At 37.5% G+C, this 19,126-nt stretch overlaps 1 protein-coding gene across 1 annotated transcript in view; it reads left to right on the plus strand.

The window, feature by feature from the left end:
* rttn (rotatin) overlaps positions 1-16,673 on the plus strand; it is an 83,080-nt gene extending 66,407 nt beyond the window's left edge. The window contains exons 44-49 of the mRNA XM_053487906.1: positions 4,271-4,397; positions 10,708-10,898; positions 11,516-11,798; positions 12,981-13,084; positions 13,307-13,376; positions 16,315-16,673. Of these exons, the coding sequence (XP_053343881.1) occupies positions 4,271-4,397; positions 10,708-10,898; positions 11,516-11,798; positions 12,981-13,084; positions 13,307-13,376; positions 16,315-16,397 (858 nt within the window). The 3' untranslated portion in view covers positions 16,398-16,673. The remainder of the gene's footprint in view (positions 1-4,270; positions 4,398-10,707; positions 10,899-11,515; positions 11,799-12,980; positions 13,085-13,306; positions 13,377-16,314) is intronic.
* The last annotated feature ends 2,453 nt before the right edge of the window (positions 16,674-19,126 follow it).

Here is a 19,126-nt window from a genome sequence, read left to right on the forward strand (position 1 = left end):
TATATACACATTCACCCCATGCAGTTGTCATAATTGAAAAATGTAACTACACAAAACTCTTTTTTTTTTTTTTTGTACCAAGCTGCAAACATGCTTATTTTTGTTGTAAAGCTGGGCATTTTAACATGAGGGGTCTTTTGGAATTGACTCACTTTTTAAGCCTGGTGGTCAGTCAAAGAACTGCACGTTTGTGCATTTCTGCTTTGGACTCTTTTCAGAATCGAAGGTTGCCCCTTGGTGCTTGCCTATCTGATTACTAGTGATGTTTAAATTGCTTTTATAGGAGGAGAATTGTAAATGTGCACGTTTGGGCAAGCGTGTGAGGTGTCCACAAGTCTTAGGCCTTGTCAGTACTAAATTTCTAATTTACTGAAGTACTCCCAAAAGTCTACAGTGAAAATTATGCACACGTCCGATCAAAAACCTTTACATGATTATTTAACCAGTGGTTTAGGTACATTATACTGTGCAGTAAATCATGAAATTTTAAGGGCAGCTGCTATGCACAATTGGAGCAGTGGTCTCTCAGGTGGTTGAGGCTCTGGATTGCTGATGGGGTTGAAGTCCCACTACCACCAAGTTGCCACCATTCGGCCCTTGGGTAAGGCCCTTAACTCTTTGCCCACAGAAAATCACTCCATCGTTGCTGGACCCAAATGGCCAGATATAAAAGGAGGAGGGTTAAGAATCAGGGTAAAAACCCACTCCTGCAAAGTCCACTACTACAATAGAAATGATGGACCTCACCAGAAGTATATAACAACACGGAAGGGGCAAAAGAAACATACACATGCAAAATATAAATTTTTGGGCATTTACATGAGTCTCCAGTCTTCAATCTTGTGTGCACACAGACAGATATAATGTGATTTTTGCCATAAATGTTCTTGAATAGGTCAGACGAGACAGACAGTGTGAATAACTTTTTTTCAGGCATGCAGAGAAAAAAGGCTTGGCAGTTTGCATACAAGGAGCAATCTCCTGCTCTGAAAGTGCCAAAATATCACCACCAGAGACTGGCTCCAAAAGTCAGTCAATCCCTATAGACCCCGATGTTAAAATGCCTAACTTTTCAACAGAAGTAGATGTTTGCAACCTCATACAAAAATGGTTTTGGTCTCCATAGCTAGATTTTCAATTCCTGACAACTGTACATGGGGTGAATTTGTATGTAACTCATCAGTTAGGTATTATTAAGCCATAAAATTAAGCATAATCAGGGCTATGGCAGATTCACATGGCAGCTGCATAGCTGGTGTCGATTTGCTAGCAACCATTGTAGTTTCATTTATCACAAGAAATATAGGAGTTGACACAAGACGTCATGTAGGGTATGGATAACAGAGTTCAATCATATGTAACTTTATTATTTACACTACCAGTCTAAAATTTGGACACAAGTTCTCCTTTCTGTATTTTTGCTATTTTTTATACGGTAATACTGAATACATCCAAACTATGAAATAACACATGGGGAATTACAGTCATGGCCAAAATTGTTGGCACCCCTGAATTTTTTCCAGAGAATCAAGTGTTTCTCACAGAAAAGTATTGCATTAACACGTTTTGCTATTATTCCCTTTGTTCGTATTGGAACAACAACAACAACAAAAAAGGAAGACAAAGCAAATTTTAACATAATGTCACACAAAACTCCAAAAATGGGCAGGACCAAATTATTGCCACCCTTTCAAAATTGTGGATAAATAAGATTGTTTCAAGCATGTGATGCTTCTTTAAGCTCACCTGCGGCAAGTAACAGGTGTGGGCAATATAAAAATCACACCTAAAAGCAAATAAAAAGGACAGAAGTTCAAAAAGAACTGTGTGAGGACTTGAGAACCAAAATTGTGGAAAAATATCAACAATCTCAAGGTTACAAGTCCATCTCCAGAGATCTATATTTGCCTTTGTCCACAGTGCGCAACATTATCAAGAAGTTTGCAACCCATGGCACTGTAGCTAATCTTCCTGGGTGTGGAAGGAAGAGATAAATTGATGAAAGGTTGCAACGCAGAATAGTCCGGATGGTGGATAAGCAGCCACAGACAAGTTCCAAAGAGATTTAAGCTGTCCTGCAGGCTCAGGGAGCATCAGTGTCAGCACGAACTATCCGTCGACATTTAATTGAAATGAAACGCTATGGCAGGAGACCCAGGAGGACCCCACTGCTGACACAGAGACATAAAAAAGCAAGACTACAGTTTGCCAAAATGTACTTGAGTAAGCCAAAATCCTTCTGGAAAAATGTCTTGTGGACAGATGAGACCAAGTTAGAGCTTTTTGGTAAAGCACATCATTCTACTGTTTACCAAAACAGTACAGGCCTACAAAGAAAAAGAACACAGTATCTACCGTCAAATATGGTCAGCAGGACAGTGGCCCTAAACACACTTCAAAAGCAGCCCGGAATGGATGGAAATAAGGAACTGGAGAGTTCTGAAGTGGCCAGCAATGAATCCCGATCTAAATCCCATTGTGGAGAGATCTTAAAATTGCTGTTGGGAAAAGGCGCCCTTCCAATATGAGAGAACTGGAGCCGTTTGCAAAGGAAGAAAATCTAAAATTCCAGGTGAGAGGTGTAAGAAGCTTATTGATTATTATAGGAAGTGACTGATTTCAGTTATTTTTTCCAAAGGGTTTGCAACCAAATATTAAGTTAAGGGTGCCAATAATTTTGTCTAGCCCATTTTTGAAGTTTTGTGTGACATTGTGTCAAATTAGCTTTTTTTTCCTCTCTTTTTTTGTTTTGTTCCAATACACACAAAGAGAATAAACGTGTATAGCAAAACATGGCAATGCAATACTTTGCTGTGAGAAATACTTGATTTTCTGAAAAAAATTCAGGGGTGGCGACAATTTTGGCCATGACTGTATGTAATGTAGTAAACAAAAAAGTCTTTAACAACCCAGAGTAGCTACCATTAGCTTTAATGGCAGCTTGGCACATTCACATAGGTGTCTCGTCAGAGTCACCTGGAAGGGTTTTTAATTTACAAGTATTCTTTAAGAGTTGATTTGTGATATTTATTGCCTTCATAATGTGCTGTAGACCATCATTGCATCATCATCTTGTGCAGAGTAAGAAGTACTGATACAGTAGTAGCTGTATTAGTGCTACTACAACTACTTCACAAAGTTATATTTTTGCAAGAAGCACTCAGGTACTTTAAGAAATAAAGGTCATTTAATCCGGAAAATCTCAAGAACTTTGTATGGAAGGAGGACATCAACTATCAAACATTATGATGAAACTGGCTCCGTCCCATGGAAGGAGGACCAAAAGCTACCTCTTTCGCAGAAGATAAGTTTATTAGAATGACCAGCCTCAGGAACTGCCAGTTTACAGTACCTCGGAATAGAGTGCGTTTCCTTCTGTCAAGTGTGGAGGTGTGGTAGTGTGTATGGTAGCAGGGCTTTGCTGATGAAAGGGCACACTTTTCCAGCTTGACTACCACACAGTTTTACAGTTTCACGAGTTCACTTAGTGGAAACATCATTTGTTTTTCAACAGCCCAATGACCCCAAACACACGTTTAGGTTATGTTAGAGCTATTTGTCTAAGAAGGAGAGTGATGTAGTGCGGCATCAGCTGACCTGGCCTCCTCAGTCACCCTATCTAAATCTAGTTAAGATGGTTTGGAATGAGATTGTTGGAAAACCATTGCAGGTGACTACCTCATGTGGCTGACTGGGAGAATGCCAAGAGTGTGTCAGCAGTCATCAAAGCCCAATCAAAAATGTAAAACACATTTAGGGTTATTTAACACATATTTTTGTTGACAACAAATTTCATATTTGTTCGGTCATAATTTCAGTGTCTTTAATATTAATATAAATTTGTATGTCACAGAACGTTTGTCCATCCTTTATATGGTCCATCATTGCATTATTGTCAACCCATGGGCAAGGTTTTCAACTGTTCTGATAAATGCAAAAAGTGCATGGGGTTCAGTGGGGGGAAAGCAGCACACATATGAGCTGAGTGGTATTTAATCTGGAACAGTAACGGACACGTTTTATAGACCTTTAAGAAGTGATTAATGAAATATTAAATGATAGCTTTAAACACCTAATGCATTTATCTTCACCCACGGTTACATAGGTGAACCTTTTTAACATTTGTATAAAATACAGGTACAAGAATGACAAAACAAGTTGCAAAATGACATGTAGCTTTAAATGCTTCATCTATGAATATTATGTAAAATTACAGTGGGGTTTAGTTTTAAAAAAGTGTAATTGTTCAAATCTTGTATCTCCCTTACAGGAAGTAGCAACAGATTTAAAACTTTCCTCTGTGGTGTTGTCTCTTTGGCCGTGGCTCCTCCTTACCGACTTCAGCATGAATGCAGCATTAGAACTGCTCTGTGTGTACACAGCCAACTGCACCGCAGGTGAGGCTCAAACCTTAAACGCAGTTGCCATGTCCATCATTATAGTGCGAGTCGTACCCAGCCGTGAACTGTCCGACACCCAGCAATTTGAAAATTATTACATTGTTCTATTTCATACAACCTTTTTTTTTTGTTCAGGTGATAGAGACGCACCGTATTGCAAGAAAGTAAAGCATTACTAAAAACATCACGTTATTACATTATGACTTGAATCAAATTATACTTGTTACAAGGCCTAGACAGGAACATGGTGTTTTAATTAAACGAAGAATGGTGTTAGTAAATGTGAAGCAGAAATATGTTGTATAGCATTACCCTGATATTTTTTCACACACACACACACACACACACACTATTAGAAAGAGTCCAATCACGTTAAGGTCTCCAAAGCTTTATATCGAGCGTAACTGAGATTAAGTGAAGACAAATTGTGTATTAAAAAAAATTCTAAGTAGCATAGGGAGTAAACATTACAGGAATTATAAGCAGAGGTGTCAAACTACAGAAACCCAGCACTTGAGAAAAAGTAGAGATTTTCTTGGTCAAGTCCTCCATGTACTTATTAAAAATCTCTCTCTCTTTTTCTCTCTCTCTTTCTGCTTCCAATTTTTAAATGTGCTGTTTTTGTCACTGTCTCCGCTTCTCATTTCAAACACCTGTTATGTTGTAAGACGTGTCCCAAAGGAAAGGCAAGACACGCAATTGTGCATGGTAGCCAGCAGGTGGAGCAATTCCTGCTGATGCATACCGAAGCACCATGCCGAAATGTAGTTAAGTAAAAGTATAACGTATTAAGTAAAAGTAAAAAGTATCCTCTAATACATGTACATTTATGGCATTTGGCAGACGCCCTTATCCAGAGTGACGTACTGTACATTTTGTCTACTTATATTTGCTAATACTTCTATACTATCTGAGAAGTTGAGGGATAAAGGCCTTGCTCGAGGGCCCACCTGTGGCAACTTGGTGGTCTTGGGGATTAAACATGGAATCTTCCAATCAGTAGTCCAACACCTTATCCAATGAGCTACCCTGCCCCAAATAAAACTATTCTCGTAAAGTACAGATATGTGAAACGTACTTAAGTAAAGTAATGAAGTCATGTGCGCGAGGCTTTCTGCACCAGTCATCACTCTGTACTGTAAGGGCTTGTATGCTCAGCATAAATGACTGACATAAGCTTATAGCCACAATAGAGACACTGTTAGTGTGAGTGGACTGTTTTGAATTGCGGTAAAGCCTGAGCAATTTTTCATACAAAGTAGTACACACAACCTACATTTGTTACGTTAACCTACTCTTTATAGTTGTGGGTAGTGGAGATTTAAATTTTGTGGTTTCTCAAACAATGAAGACAAAAAAACATTTTGTTTATTTTTGTATATTGTTAGCACCCTGAAGGTAATTTTTACTATAATAGTATGCCTTAAAGCATTCAATTCTTGTATACCACAGAGATTGACTAATGATTACAGTTTTTGAAAATTTTCCCTGAAAATTCCCTTTTTTTTTTTTTTTACTTGGTTCCTGTTATTGCTTACATTATAACTGAACCAATCAGAAAACTGTCAATGATTTTTACTGAAGTTAATAAGCAGAGCATGTTGCCTAAAGAGAACAATCTTAGAAATATCACAGCCACTGTTACCGGAGACTCCTTCCTTTGATATTAATTATTAACATACTGTAATACCATCAATTACAAAACATTTAACTACATACTGTAGTGCCATGGCTGCCTTTTCACAATCAAAAGAAAGTAACATCAAAGGACGAGGGGGTGTTCAAATTAAACGTCTCTATATACTGTAATCCCCTGCTACACTAATGCACATGTCCCAGTGTTTCACTGGGGCTTGGATATCATCAAGGTAGAATGTTTTCTCAGTATGCTTGAGCCATGATCTCCGACTGTCTGCTTTACAGTATGTCTGGTCTGGGGGAGGTCAGGACTGTATGGAAGATGTGGCAATAATTCCCAGTCAAGCTCCTGAAATATGCAAGCGGTGTTTGTGAATGATTGTGTGTACAGTTCCCATACACAGATGAGTCTTTTGTGCAAGATGGCGTCAAGTTATCAGTCAGTTTTTAAGGATCAGGCATTGCACTTGCTAAATGTTTATGGAAAAGCCGTCAGTGTGCTCGGCCAGGATCATCATTCACGTCTTTAAAGAGCTATTTTTATAGTAGCCCCCTCATCTGTTTGTGTTCTGGTTCCATTCACCTCTTGCATCTTCTCTGTAAGAGGAACAGGCCTTGTCCGGTGCTTCAATTTTTATTCCATGCCAGTCCCTAACACATACATGTACAGTATATACTGTATGTATAACACATACAGTTATTACTATTACTCTATTATTAGAGTAGATCTCTTTAAAGATGTGAATGATGATCCTGGTAGAGCACACTGACGTTTTTTTTTAAACAGAATTTTTTTTTTGATAATTGAACTTTATCCATTATTACATTTATAGTGTGAATTTTTGTGTAAACAAAAAAAAGTTTACCTGTAAAGTGCTGCAGCTCTCTGTTTTGGTTTTCTGTTTTAAAAGCACTTGTTGATCTATGTGGCTGTCTGGCCAAACCTGTCAGATGCCTCTTTGGCTGAATTCTGGGAAATGGCCCCAAAAATAATGAATAGTCTTCCTTTTACTCTGTACCGATTATCCTGTACAGGGTCATGGGATACCCGTCTATCCCAGGGCATTAGGATCAGTACACACCAGATTGAGTGCCAATCCATTACAAGGCACTCAATCACACACCTACCCACACACACACACTCACTTACTCACTCACTCACACACACAGTAGGGGAATGCACTTAGCTGAATCTGCATGTCTTTGGACTGTGGTAAGAAACCCACCAAGCATTTGCAAACTGTGAGTATGCAAACTGCACGCACACAGACCTGAGGCTGAAACCAAACCTTCTGCAGGTACATGGCCACTAGGCCACAGTGCAAGAGTGAATAGTCATTTTTTTAATGATTATAATTATTATTATTATTTTTATTATTATTATTATTATTATTATTATTATTATTATTATTATTATTAATAATAATAATAATAATAAATAAAATTAAATAACCAAAAGTAAGAAATCTTTTTTACACGCTTCTTCCAAGAATCATCTTTAATTGGCAAAATAGACTTAAGTGTTAAATATTTATTTTGTAAAAAGAGTGCTAAAATGCCTGTGATTTTAAGATGCTAGAACTTTACTTCTGTTTGAAATTTATGTTAAACTGTAACATAGTTCAGTTCAGTTTATAGTTTTCTAAACTATATAGTATAAAAAGGCAATTTCCTAAAAAAAAAAAATTTCTAACTACAAATAGGTAACTGTAAGGAGCCATTGGAGTCAAATACCCCTCATTAACGTACGAATTGAGATGCTGCAGTATATCTCTACCACACTGTCCTTCTTTCAAGAAGACCTCTCTAGAAATTTGAAATTGTGCACTGAGAGCAAATGGTGTAAGTGGTGCTATTTTTATCAAGCTATAAACCTCGGACGTCACCTAGGGAAAAATGGTTACATGCTGTTAGTGTAACAATGAAGCTTGAGCTCATGGAACACCAAAAACTAAACAGGATGTGGCTTCACACCTGTGATGCAACACCTTTTGTTTTGTTTTTTTCTTTGCTTCATTTCGAGGTGTGTTTGCCTTGGTTTTTATACAGGGCTGTGCTTTACAGCTTTCAGCACCATATTGAACCAGTTCTCATTTTTTGCCCTTTTTATTAGAAGGAGCAGTGTAGAGTGCACATCCTTCAGGTCGCTATTATTGCAGTTCTTTGCTAGTTTTGTTGTTCACCCCTTTTACTTTCAAAACAGTCTCAGCTGCTTGTGTTTGAATCACACATTTGTCATACAGAAAAGAAAAAAAAAAGAGGAACAACTCCTAGCTTTGTTTATAGTCTAGATGTAAACGGGAGGTACCACTTTTTCTTAACAGATCTGATTTATTTGGGAAGCATGCTTTTTTCCCCTCATGGCTTTTTCTCAGCCATTAGCATGGGCAGCCAAGGCTCATTTATGCCTAACCTGTCTGGTCTGATCTTGGCAGAAAAGCCAATGTGCCATAACCTGCTTAAAAAAGTCAACAATAGAAAGGTATTAGAACACGGGATGCTCCAAACAAACAAGTCCGATTCATGGAGGCTGCATCTCGCAACTCGCAGCACCCAAAGCACACACTACCAGTGTCCCAGTGCCAGACACCACAGCCATGCCCTGAGTGAAACCTACTGTACAAGGGGAAAGGATAAATTACGATAGAAATGGTTCTGTGCATCATTCGCACAATGGCTGCACTTTTTAAATGCTTTATAAGCATTTCACTGCATATCGTACTGTGTATGACTGTGTATGTGACAAATAAAATTTGAATTTTAACATGCCTCTGTTTGTGGAAGTGTATTAGGTTTAATTTGAAACAAGATTCTGGCGGCAGCATATTGTTTCAAACTAGTCCAATGTGCCATAAATCTGCAACCCTAGCAACCGTCTCATTAGCCATTCTGTCTTCGGCTCCAATCCTGAGCATGGGGCAGCGTGAGTCCGTCCCCAATGGGCTCCTAGTAATGCTTGTTGCAGTTCTTATATTGTATTAATGGGTGCAATAATCACTTTCTAGGCCTAAATGCACTGCTACACTAATGCACTTATCCCTGCGTTTCACTAGTGCTTGGATACCTGCAAGATAGGAAGTTTTCTCAGTCTGCCGGAGCCATGATCTCTGACTGCCTGCTTTACGTTTGAAGCACTGGCCTCCCAGGAGCTCCTTTAATAGAAATGGCATGGAGTGAGGTCCAGACTATACAGGGGATGTGGCCATAAGTCCCAGCTAAGTGCCAATATGCATCCATAGACAGATTTTGCAAGTTACCCATCAATTTTAAAGTTTTCTGAATAGTAGAAGTAAATCTGTATAGTGTAAGGGATTATATATATGGTTTATACTGTGTAGGCTGACTGGGCTTGGAGCCTATCCCAGGGAATTTAAGGCAGGGGACACTCTAGATGGGGTACACACTCAGCACACAATCAATCATACATTATGGCCAATTTGGAGACGCTAAAAAAATCCCATTAATATCTGGGGAAAATGCACAAACCCCACGGCCACAGACCAGATGCGGTATTCAAGTCCCCCAGGCTGGAAGTGACTATAGTATTGTACCAAATTATTAATCAATATAAAATTAATGGTTATATGATTTTGTTTGTTTTATTATATTCATAAGGAGATCATTGCATTACATGTAAAACAGTTAAAGGTAAAGCTTTTTCATTAGATTAGATTATTCTTTTCTCTCATTCTGCTAAGTACATGTACAGTACCATGGTAATGAATGAAATGAAGTATGTGGGGTTTTTTGTTGTTGTTTTTTTTAAGCAACAGGAACATCTTCATTACTGAGGATGTTGGGTTTTGCGGTTTCCCAGTAACTTATTGTGTTTTTTTCCCTGTCATATTAAATCCAAGTGAAAGTGAGGGAATAAATGTTTATTGCTGATGTGATTCAGTCATTACAGAAATGTACATGTTTTACAGACTGTCCTGACATTACGTTTCTATAAACGGATTAACAGACTCGTTTCACAGACTTGACACTCTTTCATAAATTAAACACTGTTATCATTGGCAAATTGCTGTACAGTAGCAAGAACATTCAAATTGCTCATTTATATAAGAATTAAAACACATTGGGAAATTTTTTGGCGGAGACAAAAAAAAACATCACCTTAGGTTTTCACATCAACCCAATTCAATTTTGCGCTATTTTATTTGTATAGTGCAAAGCACCTTTACAGTATGTATATACATCAACTTTATAATATTAAACTTTACTATACGTCAACTTTATAATGCTAAATGTATTGCTATATGTTGTATATTATTATTAAACACTATTATTAATAATATAATAATCTCTTTTTTTTTTTGCCTGACTCTGTGTGGCAATATGTATTGATACTGTATATGGAAATAATTTAGAAAACAGTAAAAGGGAAAAAACCTTATAATTATCAGTTTGTCTCTGCTGAGGAAGCTGGGGATGACTCATGGTGTCAAGGAAAACTCTCCCTAAAATGTAAATAGGAAAAAACCTTATGAGGAACCAGACTCATTATGGAACCCATCCTCATTTTGGTGATATCAGAAAGTACCAGTCTGAATATTTTCCTATAACAGGACACCCTCCTGAGTGTTTTATTCATTACGTATTTTACAAATAGCTTCTCCTGTTGTCCGTGCTGTTTATTCATGCTTCATTTGTGCTCTCTCTGTCTTAGCATGCAGCGCTGTATGTGGTAGTTCAGCTCACGCTGCTTTACCTAGAAATCCTGTCACGAACTCTCTGATGCACGCGGTGATGAAGCTGGCGTCGCAGGTTCCTCCTGATAACAACACCATCCACGCACTTTCTTTTTCTCTGCTCGCTAATCTGTCCATCTCCAGAGACTGCCGATGCCTCCTACAGAAGGTACAGTTCATTTCATGGCCAGTTTTATATACCGTAATATAATTTCTTAGGAGGAAGCTGAATTTGAAGGCAGCTCTTGTTGCTTTGTGATAAAGTGCCACTTGAACAGACTTGAAAGAGAGAGGCCTAGGCATCCTTATTTTCAGCAGCCTCGATCATGGGGCTGCTTTCCAGAGAAGAATGATAAGTGCGGTGAAATGTTGACCGTTCTATAAAAAATAATTTCAGAAACTTACCTTATGTATGTCAACAATTGAGGCAAAATGAGGCTCAAACACACCACACAGTTGTTTCTTTAATAATGTACAGTAGCAAGAACATTCAAATGATCATCAAATATAGTGTTTTTAAAATGACAGGAAAGGTGAACTTTGTTGATTCCCATAAGAAACATAGGTAGGATTCTGAGAATATTACAAATCTCAAAACAAGATAAAACCTAGGGTGTGAATTTTTTTTTTTGAGAATTATAGTCGAACTTCCTGCGATTTGATTAAATCTACGAACTATGAGTCTACGAACTTACTGATTGAACTCGGCAATCATGTTTTTATTATAATAATTAGTCACATAAAAAGACACCCAAAATCCTGTTTTTTCTTGTTTCCCACTTTCAGAGCAACTTCCTGCAGCACTTTCTGTCTCTCCCGTTGCCTCGGGGGAGCAGTAAAAGTAGTAAAAACAGCACAGCAGCAGCCATTCTGGCTCAGTGGCTCCAGCTGCTCCTGAACATCTCTTTCGAAGAAGACGGTCAGCAGATGATCATGAAGATGCGAGGAGCTCTGGAGTTGTTGACGGATCTGGCTCAGGGCAAACACGGAGAGAAAAAACACACAGCTCTGCTCATCCTTCATAACATCTGCTTCTGCCCAGCGAACAAACCTCGAGTTCTTGCTTGTGGTAGGAACAGAAGAATAAGAAGTGTCGTTTTATGTGCCGTCATAGTGGCTTAGTTTGATTACACATTTGTTATAAGACATTTATTAAAAAATGCATACGCTCAGAATGGTCTAGTGCTGCATTAGTGTCCTTAGCTAAAACGACACTGCCCAGCCAAAAAAAAGTCACCACCTAGATTTAACTAAGCAGATAGTTATGGACCTTCCATTGGATAATTACTGCAATGATCATGTTCCATCTGGGTACAAGTTATTTGACCCAAACTGATACAGTGAGTAGCTTCTAGGTACTTAATTAACTTATTAAGAAGACATATCCTGTGTTCATGGCAAAGATGTTACTCTGTTTCAGAAGGGTCAAATTATTGTTCTGCATTAAGGAAAAAAGTTAAGAAAATTGGAACTACTAAAATCGGGTTAAGAACTGAAAAAACCCATTATTAAAACCTGAAAGTATGGTGGTGAATTGTCATTTTCAAGGAAAAAAAATTACTGAATGAGCATGAACATAAAGGCTCAATGAAAATAAAAAAGTAGAACTCAGCTGTGTTTAAAAGTAAAAGAGGAGAAGAAAAACACTTATCACTGGGGCTGATCACAAAAAAAAGGGCGTCAGTTTGCCATGGAGCACAAATGATGCATTGTGAAGCAGTAGAAAAAGGTCACGTGGTCTGAAGAGTCCATATTTACCGTCCTCCAGAGTAAAGGGAGCATGAGGGTAAGAATAGAGGCAGATAAAGCGACACTGTACCAGCCTGTAAGGTCAGTGTTATAGTCTGGGGTTGCTTGTGTTGGTGAGGTCTAGGTTCATCAACTTTATGTGCCCTAAAAAGAGATGTCATTTGACTAATTAAATATAGTTCAGGTCTTAACCCTATTGAGAATGTTTGGGATGTGCTGGAAAGGGCTTTCCGCAGCGGTCCGACTCTATCATTATCAATACAAAATCTTAGAGAGAACGCTGGATGGAAATGAATGTTATAACATTGCATAACCTTATCGAAATGATGCCAGGGCTGTAATCATCGCAAAAGGCTGTCCAATAAAATTAGTGCTGATTTTCTTTTCCTTTTTTTTTTCCTTCTAGTCAGTTTGGTGTATAAAGTGATATAATTGATACAGAAAAGCTCATTTTCTATACATGTTTAATCTAATTTACAGTGATTTTCTCTCCATCTCTCAGATAAAGCTGTAGACCTGCTCGTGTCATGTTTGGAGAGCAGCTCATTAAACACCCGTGCTCTCGGAGCTTCAGCACTGTGGGCTTTACTGCACAACAATCAGAAGGTATTCTTTATATGTATCACTGATTTGTGAGATATAAAAAAAAAGCATGCACATTTTTACCACTTATTTCATTTTGACACTGATGAAATTTGCTGCACTTTTGTAAGTGTGTAAATAACTGCATAGCTTAGTAGCAGGTCAGATATTAGACTTTGAGATTGGACCAGAAATTCCCCACAATGATAATGTGTGTAAATTATATGTCTGGTTTTCATTTTAAAGGCAAAGGTGACTCTGAAGTGCCCCTCTGTCAGACTGAAAGTGGATGAAGCATACACGCACGCTAAGACAGGTTTGGAAAACACATGCACACAGTGAAATCAGTGACAAAAAGTGTTACGTTGCTTGTACTGAACAATATTAGGTTTTAGTAATAAGGAATCTAGAAGATATGAACATACTGCTTTGTTAAAACTTTCGCATTTTATAGTAGTCGCCTGATCTTACTCCAATCTTCTGTCCAGTTTGGGTAAACTAATGTCCACTGTAGCCTCGGTTTCCTGTTCTTGGCTGACAGCACTAGAATGCTGTTATAGTACATCACCCTTAGGGGCTGATGTATTGATCATTTTGAGATGCTTTTTGGCTTCCCATAGATGTTAAAAAAAAGGGCTTTTTTAAGTTACTGTAGTCTTCTTTTCTGCTTAAACCAGTCTGGTCATTCTCAACTGACCTCTTTGATCAACAAGAGGGTTCTGCCTACAGAAATGTACATTTAAGAGACTGGTCTGTGTAAAAATGCAAGGAGATCAGTAGGCTTCATACTTCCTTAGGCAGACTGCACTGCATTTAAAAGTGGAAAGTACTGGAAATAAACTGACTCTTTGCATGATCTTTGCATATAAATGAAAACATTTTTACATATACAGTGCACCTAAAAAAATTTCATATAATAAACAATGCCTAATAATACAGATGAGCTAACAGTCACTATCAAAGCAAACAGGTCTTCAATAATTTTTTAGCAGTAGCACAGTATGATGGACTCCATGCTGTGCCTCATTAAGTCCATAAATTAACAGAATGAACAAAATTCTGTAGTGTAAAGTTTTTGATTGATTTTAGGAAATATTCTAATGTTTTGAGATATTGGATTTATAATTTTCATGAGCTGAAAGAAGGCTTTAAGAATGTGTTTTATTTTTAATTAAATTACGATTAAAAGAAAATGTATTATATATCACTATAGTATTAAAATACCTGGGGTGGCCCTGAAGTCAAGATCTCTTAGCATATTTCCCTTTAAACAATTATAGCTTTATTTTTATTATTATTATTATTATTTTTTACACGTAAAATGGCTTCTAATCCAACACTAGAAGATCAAATGGCACCAGACCTAACACCATTCGGCTTTTTTCTTTGGGGTCATCAGAATCAGCCCAGAGCAAGAGCTGTGCTGAAGGAGGAAATCTGCGTGTAAAAACATAAGTTCTGATACATCATTGTTCAGTGTATTTTTATTCAGTGAGTAGCTAAAGCTCTAAGAAGTCAGAAGCCCACAGTTGGAGTATTTGCTATAATTAATGGTTTTAAATACATTTTGGATTGTGGATCCAGACTTATGGGACCGGTAGAAAACTCTGGCCAAATCTATGAGGGGCGTTCAAGTCAAACCAAGATGTGATAAAATTTCTCATGAACGAAGGTGTAAAACTGATAGACATTTACAAGACTTCAAGAATAGTGCGCTGATGAGACTCTTACCTGCAGTAAAACATTTGAATGGTGCAGACGCTTTAAAGAATGATGAATGATGATCCTGGCTGAGGTGGCTCAGAGCCCACTGCAGTCGTTCCTGCGAATATTCAGTGAGTCCTTAAAAATCGACAGATAACTTTTCACCAACTTGCAGAAGAGACGCATCTATCTGTGGGAACTCTACACACCATCATTCACCAACACCACTTGCACATTACAGGAATTTAACTAGGAGTCATCAGGCCATTTCCACATGTGTGCCTATAAAGGAGTTCCTCCCAGACGTAAATAAAGCAGCATGATCATCACTCTAGTGTACCGAGAGAACTTTCTACCTGGATAGTATCCAGGCACTAGTGAAACACTTAAATAAGTGCATTAGTGTAGCAGGGAATCATATAAAGACATAAATGTAGTTTTTATTCTTATAACCATGTTCTTTTATCCTGCACGATCAAAAGTCCCGGTTTGACTTGAACGTCCTTCATTGATTTTTGGATGCTTTCAAAGAAATCAATCACTGAAACATCTGATGGCGTTTTCCCACACGGCAAAACATATATTACATAGCAATGAAGAGAATATTTCACTAATATCATTCAGACATAACCAGTATTTGTATTGCCTTGGTATTATGATAACAGCATGATATATACTCAGCAAAAAAAGAAACGTCCTCTAACTTTCAACTGTTTTTACTTTCAGTAAACTTAAAGTGTAAATATTTGTATGAACACTAAAAGAGTCAACCATTTAAGACATAAACTAAAAATGTTTCACAATGTGTCCCTGAATGAAGGGAGGCTCAAATCAAAAGTACCAGTCAGTATCTGGTGTGGCCACCAGCTGCTTGAAGTACTGCAGTGCATCTCCTCCTCATGGACTGCCTATTGCGGACAGTCTGAGCACTGATGGAGGGATTGTGTGTTCCTGGTGTGACTCGGGCAGTTGTTGTGGCCATCCTGTACCTGTCACGCAGGTGTGATATTCGGATGTATCGATCCTGTGCAGGTGTTGTTACACATGGTCTTCCACTGCGAGGATGATCAGCCGTCCTTCCTGTCTCCCTGTAATGCCGTCTTAGGCGTCTCACAGTGCGGACACGGCGATTTATTGCCCTAGCCACATCAGCAGTCCTCATGCCTCCCTGCAGCATGCCTAATGCACGTTCACGCAGATGAGCAGGGACCCTGGGCATCTTTCTTTGGGTGTTTTTCACAGTCGGTAGACAAGTCTCTTTAGTGTCCTGCGTTTTTAGAACTGTGACCTTACTGTAAATGCCTACTTTCTGTAAGCTGTTAAGGTCTTAACGACCATTCCACAGGTGCATGTTAATTAATTGATTATGGTTAATTGAACATGCATGGAAAACATTGTTTAAACCCTTTACAATGAAGATCTGTAAAGTTATTTGTATTTTTACAACATTATTGTTGAAATACACAGTCCTGAAAAAGGGACGTTTCTTTTTTTGGTGAGTATATAAACTGATATTCTTCCCCTCCCCCCTTTTTTTGTTTTATTAACAGGTGCAGAACAGAAAACAGAAGAAAACACAAACACACATTTACTGAAATGTCTTGAACATCTAAGCCACCTTTTAAACACATAAGTTCCATAAACAGTCTTTTAGTTTTAATAAATGTTAGTGCAAAATTTGATGGAAAATGTACATTCCTATTTTTATTTTTAAAAAATTGTTTCTTATTTCAACATATTTAAATACATTTGATGCTAATGTTATTTAAATCATGGCTTCTCCAGTATGAAATAAATTTTTAATAGTGTTTCTGTTGACCCAGTCTGTTGCGTGTGAATCCTATTCAACACATTACAAAGAAAAACACATTACAAAGGAAACTAAAATCTCAAACAAAGTGAATGGGCAATGATTTGGCAAATGTGAACAGAAATATACAGTTATGAGAAAAATAAAGTACACCCTTTATTATTTCTTTTTTTTTTCCTAAATAAACAATTGTCTGACCCACTTTTAGCTAATTCTATCTAATTAAATTTAATTTCTGCTACTTTTAGATGATTAAATTTAAGTAACACATCCTACTTCCAGTCATCAAGTGTTATTTATGAGATACACAAGTTTAGTTAATAATAATCTCTATAAGAGCAGAGTAGTTTGGGGTTCTGGAGCACTCAGGCTAAGAAAAAAGACAGTGAAGCAATTGTTGATATTCATGACAGATCTATCATATTTGTGAAGGGTTAAAAGACGATCTCCAAACTATTTAAAATTCACTGATGTACAGTCCTGGCAAAAGTTTTAAGAATTACATAAATATTGGAAATTGGAAAAGTTGCTGCTTAAGTTTTTATAATAGCAATTTGCATATACTCCAGAATGTTATGAAGAGTGATCAGATAAATTGCATAGTCCTTCCTTGCCATGAAAATGAACTTAATCCCAAAAAAACCTTACCACTGCATTTCATTGTTGTCATTAAAGGGCCTGCTGAGATCATTTCAGTAATCGTCTTGTTAACTCAGATGAGAATGTTGACGAGCACAAGGCTGGAGATCATTATGTCAGGCTGATTGGGTTAGAATGGCAGACTTGACATGTTAAAAGAAGGGTGATGCTTGAAATCATTGTTCTTCCATTGTTAACCATGGTGACCTGCAAAGAAACGCGTGCAGCCATCATTGCGTTGCATAAAAATGGCTTCATAGGCAAGGATATTGTGGCTACTAAGATTGCACCTAAATCAACAATTAATAGGATCATAAAGAACTTCAAGGCAAGAGGTTCAATTCTTGTTAAGAAGGCTTCAGGGTGTCCAAGAAAGTCCAGCAAGCGCCTTTCTTCTGCAGAAAGTATGGTAAATGGACTGCCGAGGACTGAGGCAAAGTTATATTCTGCAATGAAGCCTCTTTCCGATTGTTTGGGGCATCTGAAAAAAGGCTTGCCTGGAGAAGAAAAGGTGAGCGCTACCATCAATCCTGTGTTATGCCAACAGTAAAAAATTTTGCCCAAAAACACAGCCATGAATAAAGAATGGTACCAAAACACCCTCTAACAGCAATCCCATTGAGAACTTGTGGTCAATCCTCAAGAGGCGGGTGGACAAACAAAAACCCACTAATTCTGACAAACTCCAAATAGTGATTATAAAAGAATGGGTTGCTATCAGTCAGGATTTGGCCCAGAAGTTAATTGAGAGCATGCTTAGTCGAATTGCAGAGGTCCTGAAAAAAAAGGGCCAACACTGCAAATACTGACTCTTTGCATAAATGCCATGTAATTGTCGATAAAAGCTTTTGAAACATATGAAGTGCTTGTAATTATATTTCCGTACATCGCAGAAACAACTGAAACAAAGATCTAAAAGCAGTATAGCTGCAAACTTTGTGAAAACTAATATTTGTGTCATTCTCAAAACGTTTGGCCACGACTGTACAATAAGAGGGATTCAAATAGCGAACCTTTAAGACAATTGCTGATATTCCCACAGGACAGATTGTTTAATGCTCAGTGAAAACCCTAAGAGCTACATCTTGTGACCTATTTAGGAAAAAATAGTAAACTATTTGTAACAATATCCTTTGGAGTAGTGAGACCACGCTAAAGAAGTTCATGCACAGTGCAAAGTTTGGTGTAAATGAAATGCAGCGATCACCACAAACACCTTTTACCGTATGACGCATTTGATGATTTAGCTTGATTTGCAGCCATGTGATTTTCATTGAAATTCGTCTAAAGTGTTTGCATACTTTGTACTTATAGTAATTTTGAAATTTCAGGCACTATGTGGGTTGACATCTTTTTTTAGCATCAAGCTACAGTAACTAGCTATTTGTGATACATGTGACATATTGGACGTATAGTGACTAATAATACTTTTATTCTTAAACAGCGATGTGATATGTCATTTTCTTTAGAATTTAATTTTGTCTAAATGAATTATTTGTATAACTTATTTAGGTAAAGTATAAGACGCACTACTCTGTTTACTGTTGATTTGTCATTACTTGTTGAACTTGTGGTTGGGGAGATCTTTCTAAGTTTATGAGTTGGTATTACCTTTTTAAATTCAGTGTTGAAAGGTATATTAAGGTAAAATTTTAGACTTTAACAACTTGAGCTTCACTGCACATAGTATATTCTAGCTATGTTTTCTTCACATAAAAAAAGATTATTATTATTTTTTAATAATTATAAATACTTTCATTTCATGTTCTTTTGTCTGTCTCTTACAGTCAGTGTGGTTTCAATGTTTCACTATGAGTAAAGATTTTAAACCAGGTTAAAAAGAACAATAAATGGTTAAGTTTCAGTTATAGTGAAAGTCAATCGGCCTCCTTGAATTCTGAGTTGCTCTTGAG

This window comes from Clarias gariepinus, chromosome 26 (genome assembly GCF_024256425.1).
Source record: "Clarias gariepinus isolate MV-2021 ecotype Netherlands chromosome 26, CGAR_prim_01v2, whole genome shotgun sequence".
Taxonomy (NCBI): Eukaryota; Metazoa; Chordata; class Actinopteri; order Siluriformes; family Clariidae; genus Clarias; species Clarias gariepinus.